Source organism: Diadema setosum, chromosome 12 (genome assembly GCF_964275005.1).
Source record: "Diadema setosum chromosome 12, eeDiaSeto1, whole genome shotgun sequence".
Classification (NCBI taxonomy): domain Eukaryota; kingdom Metazoa; phylum Echinodermata; class Echinoidea; order Diadematoida; family Diadematidae; genus Diadema; species Diadema setosum.
The window spans coordinates 10047946-10060033 of NC_092696.1; the positions used below are offsets into that span (position 1 = coordinate 10047946).

General features: G+C 34.1%; 1 protein-coding gene across 1 annotated transcript in view; it reads right to left on the minus strand.

Moving 5' to 3' along the window:
• LOC140235610 (serine/threonine-protein kinase BRSK2-like) overlaps positions 1–10549 on the minus strand; it is a 98026-nt gene extending 87477 nt beyond the window's left edge. The window contains exons 1-2 of the mRNA XM_072315617.1: positions 10480–10549; positions 1596–1690 (exon numbers count right to left, since the gene is read on the minus strand). Coding sequence (XP_072171718.1) covers positions 1596–1690; positions 10480–10549 — 165 coding nt within the window. The remainder of the gene's footprint in view (positions 1–1595; positions 1691–10479) is intronic.
• Between the last annotated feature and the right edge of the window lie 1539 nt (positions 10550–12088).

Here is a 12088-nt window from a genome sequence, read left to right on the forward strand (position 1 = left end):
TCGGGCAAGTGTCTATAGATGGGAAATGCATGTTGTAGCAAAATCAGCCTGCCCTCGAGGGGAATACAACAGTTTTGCTTTGAATTAGTCTCCTCTTCTCTTTATGATAAACAAAAACTACCCAAAAAAAAAAATCTGAAACTATTACGTATGCAAAAGGCTTTTTTTACTTTAATTTTGGAACAAAAGGGAATGTTTGTTATAGCCCAGTCCAAATGACATGCAGGTTCCTAGTATTAAAGAGCATGTACAGTGTATTAAATGGCCCCGGTTTTTTATCACATTGGTCACGATCCCAAGAGTCTTGAAGTTTTATGAAATGAAATCATAATGACTGCAGACAAATGGTAGATGGCCAGATGCTTTTAGAGTGTAAAATGGATCCCATAGCCCTGCCTCTATGCAGTGGGCAAGACAGAACAGGGTCTTCTCTATGTTCAATGATGGATTACAGCCACTTTATGCATTATACAGTTCAACATCAATAGCGTACTATATGCCTGATGAACATGTATTTTTGTGTTGACAATTTGCTACTTCATAGACACTTGAACAATTTTGCAAACAATCCAACTTGACACTTTATTACCAATTACTGATAGGGTGCTTTATTTACTTGTACACACTGATACATGTATGTCATGTTATTCAAGATTACATTTAATACTTGTATTTTGACTTGTGTGATATCTCTCATTTTTCATTTTTCCTTTCATCTTTTCCCTTTGTGCTTTAAAGAAACATTGTATTAAGCGCATTACAAACGTAATGTATTATTATTATTATTATTATTATTATTATTATTATTATTATTATTATTATTATTATCATTATTATTATTATTATTGTTATTATTATTATTATTATTATTATTGTTATTATTATTATTATTATTATTATTATTATTATTATTATTATTATTATTATTATTATTATTATTATTATCATTATCATCATCATCATCATCATTATTATTACTATCATTATTTAATGTACCTCCTACATGTGGACATTTGATCACCTATTACAGACACATTCTTATCAGAAAATAATTGCATGCAAAAGTTTTCCAAAAAGTACCCAGGACTTTTCTCTTCAATCAATATAACTGATTTGATCAAGAACATTATGTACAATGTTGTACTTTTCATTTGTAATTTTCCCTACCCCCTTCAATGTAAGCTTGGTATCATGTTGTGAAACTGTGAAACATCATTCAATCATAAGAGTGCTATTTAACCCAATGAGGATGGTTTGATTTTGATACAAAACGCACTTCCCATAGACACTTGCTTGAGTATACTCGGGACTCGTTCTCAACGGGCTAAAGTAACAATAAAATTGTATTGTATTGTATTGTATAGTATATTGTAGTATTATACAGTGCATGCATCATAATTATATGAACAACACATGAACTTTAAATTTGAAATCTAATCCCGAAAACCTTCAAAATAGTAATCTGCTTTGATCTCTTTTGAATGGGCAATATCAATGATTTGAACAGTTGTGACTGCTAAAGAAAAGAAAATTGATCTGCAAATTTTTCTTCATGAAGCATGAAAGCGGAGAATGAACTGTGGAAGCCACTTCACCTTCATTAAGACTGATTCACTCAGCTTTTCCTTGTTGATGATCTTGATTGCCACCTTCTTCCCCGACACGCAGTGAACTCCTAGTTTTACCAGACCTGTGTGGAAACAGGGACAGAAGTAAAGCAAAAAGAAAAAACAAGAAACAAAAACAAGAGAAGAAATTAAAACATTTTCCTGTATAACACACATTTTCCATAGGCACCTGCCCAAGTACACTTGGGAATGGTCTTACAAAATACACTATTATATATCATGGACGCAATTAAAAATGCAGTATATATGCTGAGGGCTGGAAAAAAAACAAACAAATAGTATTTTCACTTTTCCTGCAATAGACATGTGTACATTTAGGAGCACAATATGGCAAAATATTTTCAATGAAACCTTCAATACTTTCTTTTGTATTTAATAAACAAAAAAGTACAAACCAGATGATACTGAAAAAAAATCAATTGTCATACTCTGAGTACAAAGTAAAAATTTAAATCAAACATAGTATCAAATTATGACACAAACTTTTTTTAACACACATCACTTGGTAATTTTATAAACAATTTACATTGCTACCAAAATATATATTTTGTTTGTGCACACCTGTTAAATATGTACACTGTTTGATTTTAAACAGAACATTTATTGGCATATTGTTCATGTTGGCAAGAAAAAAAAAAGTGTTCATCTTTGATATGAGATGAACCAATACAGTATTGAGATGAACCAATACAGTATTAATGTGAGTGTATCAACATGATGTAAGTCATTTAATTTTCTATCCAGATCTTAAAGAAGAAAAACTTGATCAATCCCTTATCAAATTGGTTTGTAAAGAAAAATGAATAAATTCTTCAACCTTCTGTTTCTCTACACTATCAGCATTTTCTGTTTGTGGTTTGAATAACACCCTACACTGTATTTGTTGGCAGGGAAACCTGTATACTAAATGTATGGGATGCTCTTCTTTCCAGATCTTACCCTGGAGCTGAATACAATCAACTTCTAATAATACCATCATTTCCACTGAAAGGTCAATCTTTACATAGGGCGGAGCATACTTGACATTTACAAGAAACTCAGTGCACCTTAAAAACCCATCCTGACGTGCATTTTGTAATCATTTTTATTTTCAATATTGACAGCACGAAAAAAAACAAAAAAACTGTTTTTTGTAACTCATTCCTGAATCTGTAAGTAAGTTGCTGGGAAAATGCTAAATCAGCAAAACAACAACAAAAACTGAAAAATCCGCTTAAAAAGCAGGCTTGTTTTTTACAACACACTGCTCAGCCATCTTTTACCAATTGGTGATGTACATTGTACACTGTAAGCTGTTATTCTTGCAAGGGTTTAATTTTTCAAAAAAAAATCAGGAAGCACAATTGCATTGCGAATCTGAGAACATGCGAAAATGTATGCAGTGTACATGTATGATGTCTGTCTAGCAATCAGGGGGGCATTTCATGAAGGAACTTGTCGGATAGAATGTCCGACAAGTCAATTATATCCGACAAGTTCAGAGAAATCAGCCAATCAGACTAAAGAATTTCTCAAAACTTGTCGGATATAATTGACTTGTCAGATATTTTATCCGACAAGTTCCTTCATGAAATGCCCCCCAGGTCGTTGAATCGAGTCACACAGCAGCATGTACATTGTATACCCATGATTTTTATTGTGGGTATTATGAAAAAATTGAAGAAGGATAATTTGTTTATCACTTGCAAAAAGAAAAAAGAAAAAGAAAAATGATGCCAGAAACACTAATTTGAAGTACATTGTAACATCTTCATTAGCATCATGTACACTGTACAATGTACAGAACTAGCTACACTGTAAAGCTCTACACTGTGTGGTGAACAGTACCCAATATGATGTGTACAGCTGTAGTTAAACTGCAGTCTTTTTGGTTTCAGTACCCTTTAAATCAGAGGTCTCTACTTACAGGGAGGGCAAGTCCAAGATAACATGCGCGTTACGTATGGGACATTCAGAGACTTTTTTGACCTGAAAAATAGTGTTAATAGCCTTTGATCATATTGAACTTTATCGTGGTGATTGATATCTAGGAGAAGTATTTAGATCATGTAAAAAATGGAGAAAAATTACCTTCACAATTATATTCTAGAAGAGAAAATATGTGCCGTTACGTATGGGACCAGAATTTTTTTTTTTTACATTTTTTTCAACCTCAAAACTCTCTGAAAGTATTTCATTCTACAAAGTCTTCTAACTCACTGTGAGGAAAGTCACAACTAGGTAAGTTTCATGTCATGAGGCAAAAAGCTCTAATTGTAAACAGGTTCTAATTAAAGACAGACATGACGTGTTACGTATGGGACAGTTACTTCCTGTATGGGACACTTTGTCCCCCATTCGTTTAGTGTGTGGAGAAACAGCTTTATGGGTATTTTGCATAATTATTGAAGTAAAATCAGTTGAAACTACTCAAATACTGATCCAGATTGTCAAGGAAACAATATTCGCCAAATATTTACCATATATATCACATTCAATCATATTTTTATATTTTTATGACCAACCTGAGTATGCATGCCCTTTGTCCCCCATTTGTTGAGTGTGTTGAGAACTATAGCATGGGTATTTTGCAAAATAATTTTGCAAAATACCCATAAACAAATTTTTGCATAATCATCTAGGTAGAATCAGTCGAAATTACTCAAATACTGATCCAGATTGTCAAGGGAACAATATTCCCCAAATTTTTACCATCATAATCATATTTAATCATATTCTATATTTCCATGACTAACCTGAGTATGTAGGATGCCCTGTTTTTTATCAGGATAGTTACTACTAAAAAATTGAATAGTATTGAAGTGTTTACTTCCATTGATGAAGGGCAGTTTGCCATTCAGTTTCAATAAAAAACAACTTGACACATCAAGAAATATATGCATATCATGCAATACCTGCTGCATGGAACCCTCGTGATTGAGTAGATATATGTCTCTCTACATGTAGCAATCAGGTCATTGATTCAAGTCACACCTCAGTATACCCATGAATTTTGTTGTGGCTACTACTGAAAACTGAATGAGGACAATTTGTAAATTACTTGCAATGAAAAAAAAAAAATGATGCAAAAAACACTAATCTGAAGTAACATCTCCATTATCATCACATGTGTTATACAATGTAGCTAGAGCTCTGCATTTAGTGGTGAACAGTACCCGATCACACTGAAGTTGAACTGCAATTTTTCAATCTGCCTGTGTATTCGGTTTCAATACCCTTTAAATCAGAGGTCTTCGTCTCTACTTAAAGGGACTGTATACAATGTAGTTCTAGTTCAGACGGGAATTCTGATTTCAACTTTTACAAGATAATTAGCACTTCTTTTATGAAATATTTAAATAGCATACAATTCTGAGAGGAATTCAAAGTTAACATGACAAAAATCCATTTTGAAATGGCTGAGATAGCCAGAAACGTGGTGTCCTAACAAAAGATGAGTCACATTTTTTATTAGGACAACTTCATTTTACTTTGTATAAAAGTTTGTTTTTTGATCTCAGTTATTTCAAATTGGATCTCCATCAAATAAACTTTGAATTCCTCAAGTCTTAGAATTGTATGCTCTTTAATAATTAATATTGATAACTGGTTTCCAATCATCTTGTAGAATCTTGAAAACCAAATCCCCATTTCTACAAAAACTACCATCCCTTTAATGCTGATTTTCATTGTGTACATTTTGCCATCTCCCCCTCCCCCTTTCTGAAAATTGTTCAGTCAAGTACATGTATTGTTTCAAGTGTCTTTTACTCAAAAGTAGCTGCAAAGTTGGTATGCTTTCTTCAGGATGATTGACCATTTGTGTACTAAGAGACCTTCCCAGCTACAGTTTGTACAAGTATGCATTCACATGCAATACAATGTATGTATGAGGATGACGTAACATTATTTCATTGCCTAATAAAAAATATTTCTTTTACTATTTTTTCTTCTTTCTGTGTATTTAACTTCTCTAAACAATAAATTATTAGAACTTTCCAAAAGGGCATTCAAATACATAACCATAGAAATTTCAGAAAAAACCTAAAAAAAATGACCTCAATTTGTGACGTATGGGACATCTCATGATACCTAATGTACAATGTAGGACACTAAAGCTAATTTTCATAATCATTTGCATAATCCCTAAATTTTCATACCAAGTTAAACTATTTGATGAACTTCTTATGTCCACATATTAATCAAATATCATTTGCTTTCCTTTGAATAAATATGAATTTGTGTAAAATGTCCCATATGTAATGCTGTGTTTCACATTTATGCAAATGAAGCCCTTGAAATTTGCATTTAAATTTACATATCATTTTTTCCTCCATGGAAATCAGAACTTCAACTCATAAGCTTCAAAATGATACCAAACATGTCAACATTGAGCAAAGATGAAATTTTGCCTTCTGAGGGGACCTTATCTTGGACTTGCCCATGACTGTATAGTTCTGGTTTAGATGGGGATTCTGATTTCAACTTTTAAAAGATAATTAGAACTTCTTTTATGAAATATTAAAGAGCATACAATTCTAAGAGGAATTCAAAGTTAACATGAAAAAAAAAAAAATCAATTTTGAAATGACTGAGATATCCAGAAACGTGGTGTCCTCATAAAGGTTGGTCCCGTTTTTTATTTGGACCACTTTCTTTTTTGGTTTGTTTGTTTGCTGTTTTTTTTTTTTTATATCTCAGCTATTTCAAAATATTGGATCCTCATCAAATAAACTTTGAATTCCTCTTAGAATTGTATGCTCTTTAATAATTCATATTTAGAGGTTTCTAATCATCTCATAAAATGTTGAAAACTGAATCCCCATTTCTACAAAAACTATACCCTTTAATGCTGATGTTCATTGTGTATTTTGCCATCTCCCCCTCCCCATTTCCGGAAATTGTTAAGTCAAGTACCAGTACATAATATTGTTTCAAGTGTCTATAACTCAAAAAGTAGCTGCAAACTTGGGATGCTTCCTGCAGGATGATTGACCATTTGTGTACTGAGAGACCTTCCCAGCTACACAACTGTAGCTACATGCATTCAAATGAAATGAGGATGTCTAATACGTAACACATTTGTCCCATACGTAACATTATTTAATTGTTCTAATGAAAAATCTTTCTTCTACTATTTTTTCTTCTTTAACTTCTTTACACAATAAATCAGAACGTCCCAGAAGGGCACTTGAATAACCTTAGGGGCAAGTCCAATATAAGGTCCCCTCAGAAGGCAAAATTTCATCTTTGCTCAGTATTGACAGGTTTGGTATCATTTTGAAGCTTATGAGTTGAAGTTTTGATTTCCATGGAGGAAAAAAATGATATTATGTAAATTTATGTAAATTTCAAGGGCTTCATTTGCATTTAATGTGAAATACAGCATTACGTATGGGACATTTATAAAAATTCACATTTATTCCAAGGAAAGCAAATGATATTTGATTAATATGTGGACATAAGAAGTTCATCAAGCAGTTTAACTTGGTATGAAAATTTAGGGATTATGCAAATGATTATGCCAATTAGCTTGTGTCCTATCATGAGATGTCCCATACATAAGAAATTGAGGTCATTTTTTTAGGTTTTTTCTGAAATTTCTAAGGTTATTTGAATGCCCTTTTGGAAAGTTCTAATTTATTGTTTAGAGAAGTTAAATACCATCTAGAAAGAAGAAAAAATAGTAAAAGAAATATTCTTTATTAGGCAATTAAATAATGTTACGTATGGGACAAATGCATTACATGGTATTGGGATGCGACATCCTCGTGCATACTCAGGTTGGTCATAAAAATATAAAAATATGACTGAATATGATTATGATGGTAAATATTTGGAGAATATTGTTTCCTTGACAATCTGGATCAGGGCAATTCCGCAGTTAGGTGGACATGACATGGATAAAAGAAATGTGCCTCTTTATCTTACTCTTTGATCTAGGTATCAACTAATGCCATGGATGTTCACCAATCATTAGGGTCTTTCAAATTCAGTAGATTTTATTTTTCGTATTTTTTTATTTTGTGAGATCTAAAACCATCATTTAAAATGTACATGTGGGACTGGGGACGCTGAAATTCACTTAAATGCAAATTACAGTGGGTTCCTTAGAAATTTTTTCCTCAAAGTTTTGCTAAAGGGTAAACGATGAATACATAGTTTATACTCCAGAAGTCATGTGACATTTTGTCAATTACAAAAGGGTGAAATGACCTGTGGAATTACTCCGGACAAATGTAACGTTACTAACCGTAACGTTACTAACCATGCTTTTGGGGGTCTAGCTAAAAAATTATCGGTCGAACTGCTAAAAAAATTTGCATGAACATTTGTCATGATGCAATAATTGAAATTAATGCAACACTTTGTTTGAAGTAACTTGAATTTTTGCACACTTTTTGTTACAAGACATTGATTTTTTTGTCATGTCCTTTTTTCGTAACATTACTAACCAGCCATTTAAGTTGCTATAGCAATTCTAATATTTCTTGGATTGTGTTCATTCTTTTCTGTATCATAAACCTGGGAAGAATGAACATGTTTTTGACATAATTTTGACTTGAAATGGGTAAATGGTAATTTAGTGGTAAAAACAAATATCTAAATTTGTTCAAATGTAACGTTACTAACCGCGGAATTGCCCATCAGTATTTGAGTAGTTTCAACTGATTTTACTTCAATAATTATGCAAAATACCCATTTATGATTCTCCACACACTAAACGAATGGGGGATAAAGTGTCCCATACGAAACTGTCCCATACATAACATGTCATGTCTGTCTTTAATTAGAACCCGTAATTAGAGCTTTTTGCCTCATGACATGAAACTTACCTCTGATAATCTTGAGTGCTGTGACTTTCATCACAGTGAGTTACAAGTTTTCTTGGACTTGCCCTGATATCTATTTAAAGTTAAAGGCTACACTGTAGGTTCCCACACACAAGTAAAAGAAAACAAAAAAAAATTTGATGAGCTATGAATTTACAATATTTCCCTTCTGATTTCGAGAGAGAGAAAAAAAAAAAAGGAAAAATTTTAGAGAAGACTTAGCCAACAGGAGACGGGGGGAGGACAACAAATTTGACAGACAAATTTGCATGTAAACGATATGTCAGATGCAAGGATAATTTCAGTACTTAAAAGTTCAAATATTCGACAAAATGCTTCACAAAATGTCCTGCCCCTCCTCTTCCCCCATTCTCTCATGACATCATCACTTCATCTGACGTGCAAAAATATGTGGTTCTAACTGACTAACATGACACTTTTTCATTGAAACTGTGCTTTAAATACAAAGAACACAAGACTGTGAAAATCAATCTTGTGACACAAGTTCTCAAAGCCCACATACTTTGTACACTGCCTTCTTTTCCATGAAAGAAAAGCAAAATAATTTGCATTTAAAGAGAGAGAGAAAAAAAAAGCTATCATGACTCTTTGAAACACAGGCTCGCATTCAGGAGCTTTATGGCCAGTGGCAGGCACAGAGTCACTGGAGCATATAACGTATATAGAAAAAAAAAACAATGACAAGAACAACAGTGGGTAACAGTTACAATCAATACTAGCTGTCCTCAGTCAATTCCTATTGAAAGATTAAGACAATATTGATTACTCTTCACTCAAGTGGACTGACGTCAACAAAGGTAATCCCCTCTAAAAAGCTTCCCTAAATCCCTCTCAAAGTAAAGGAGATAACATTTACATTCCCTGAATTTACACTGGTGTAGGTTCTTGCTTCTATATAAGGCACCATAATACACTTTAACCCATTGAAGATGAAGAACAATTAAATCGCTATACATACCTATATAATATTATGGTCTTACTGTTTAATTCCAAAAACGGTTTCATGTTTGATTCTGGACACTTTATCACCATGTCTGTCAAGTGAGTATCTTCCTTTTCTTTCAGAATTAACATTATCTCCTCTTCACTCAACAAAATTTGTTTTGTGTTTTGTTTGTGTTTGGGGGGTGTTTTTGTTTTCTTTTGTTTTTATTTTCATGACACTGTTATTTAGTTTATATCATACTTCAAAGTTTTAAAAAAGGTAATTCTCTGTATATTATATGCCTAACCATCAATAGGTCTACATTTTAATAGTACACCAGATACAAGTAACGTTAGATACAGTACTGCTACTGCCACTGGTAACCTGACATCGATCAGCCAAGTACCAACACTCAACAGTTTATTAACTAACAATCTAATTAAAAAACAAAATCAAACGTATACGAATGTGGCAAAATGATACACTTGAACAAATCGTATCTTACTCAAGTCTAGTGTTCAAAAAACAAAAAACAAACACACATAGGCCTAAACAACAACAAAACTGACTTATTAAAAACTGATCACATCTTGCTACACACACACACACACACACACACACACACAAGTATAAATTGTATACACACACGGGGGCTGGGATGAAATATTGATATCTTATGTTAATTAGATTCTAGTTTCTAGATAACGTTAATTCAAACATAATACTAGCAGACAGCGGGAATTAGAAAAAAAAAGTATGGAATTAAAAAGAAAGCTCAGTTAGCTCAGAATGAGTCGTATAGGTTGTATATAAACCGCAACTAGCTGTCATTCTGGCAAGCTGCAGTACAATCAATGTAGTTCGGCCCCGTAAATGGCCTAGATGGAACAGTCAAACACTCGTTAGCCAAGGTCAGAGTGAAGTCTATTGTTGGCGAGACTCAGCAATGCGAGCGAGGGGGAGCGACCTCAGTAACGAAAGCACAGTGAGTGTGACTGGGGACACTGCGCGCTGCGGCGGTGTAAATAGAGGGAACGTATGGGAATCACAACTGTTTTGTCTAGCTGCTGCTGAGACGACTCATACAACTCACCAGTTTGGCCCTTCCCTAGCGTTTTCTCCAGCTTATAAGGTCCAACATACTGCGTATCACCACTCGACATTTTGTTAGGATGTTTTAGGCTATCCGCGTCTGATTTATTCCGATATTTCACTTCTGCTAACCAGTTTTTCCCCGGGCAGTACTCTGCTAGCAGTCTACATTTTCCCTTTCTCTGTGTGATCGTGTAGTGCGTGCGTGATGCATAGGTTATGCGCTAAGTCCACCACAATGTACTTTTCTACGGCGAGAGAACACGCGCACGGGATGCAGAGCGCGAGTGTAATACCGTCTGTACGCTTTCCATCCGTACGTCGGGGAGTTCTCGCTGCAGCTGAGCAGCTGAGCCTGATCATGACAAATTGACTGTGGGCACTCTCACTTTATGCGATAGAGGGCGTATTAATACATTAAGTATGGACGTAACATTCAAGACAAAGTATACCCACAACCCACAACCTACCCAGCTGCTGCAAGAACATTTTCCTGGGGGAATCTCACAACTTTGATTCTTACAAACTGTTGTCTTGATCTCATTCCGGGATCTCAGACACCACAGGCATCTTCTATTTTAGTAGTATGCAGACTTCTTCAATCACTTTAGATTGTTTCGTTCAGACAGGATCAAACACGTCACCAGAAATATTACAGGATATAAGTCAGTTTTGCAAACGAGCTACTGAAAATCGGTCGATGTTTGTTAATTCGGTAAGTTCGTTAATCCGGCCGAAAATGAAGTAAGGTTCGTTATTCAGAAGGCTCGATGAAGATGTTCGTTACTCTGATCCGAATTGAAAAAATGGGATTCGTTAATCCAAACATGTGGCGTTAATCCGCATGTTCGTAAACTATAGTCCTATACATAAAATAAAGAAGGTTCGTTAACCCGCAAATAAGGTCCGTTAATTCCTACTGAATTAAAGATAAGATTCGTTATTCCTAAGGATAGATAGCCCGAAAATGAAAACAAAAAAGCGCATAATTATACGGTATACTAACTGACCTTAAAGTCAACTGATCTACGAACCTACAGTTTCTCAGTCGGATTGACAAGCCTTTGGAACTACGAACAATCTTTAATGTTCGATTACTAACCTTAGAATTAGGAATATTCGGACTACTAGACTCTATAAGGAACCTTTGGAACAACGAACATTATTATTTCTTTGGAACAACGAATCTTGTGAAAAAAAAAATAAAAACGAACCTTCGGAATAATAAACCATCGGTATAACGAAAGAGTACCCCAGGATGGAAATCATTATCGGAGAATGAGTTATAATACAAAAACAAAAGCCTCACGTGCAATATAAGTGACGAAACGAAGAATTTTACTGTTGTATGGTATTCATCTTAAAAAGAAAACAGAAGTGGCAATCATAGTAGGGCTTACCCTATTATACCTTGAACCTTGAAGTATTAATCCCTTTCAGCAGCTTTATCTATTGTTGTGTGAACATTGTTTGCTTCAGAATGGTCTCATATTCAAGTAATGTGCAGTTTAATTGCCCCGTCACTGTTTAGGCATGCTAACCTGGACACATTAATCTGCACATTATAGAGACCATTCTGAAACAAATCAGACAACAATAGATACATAATG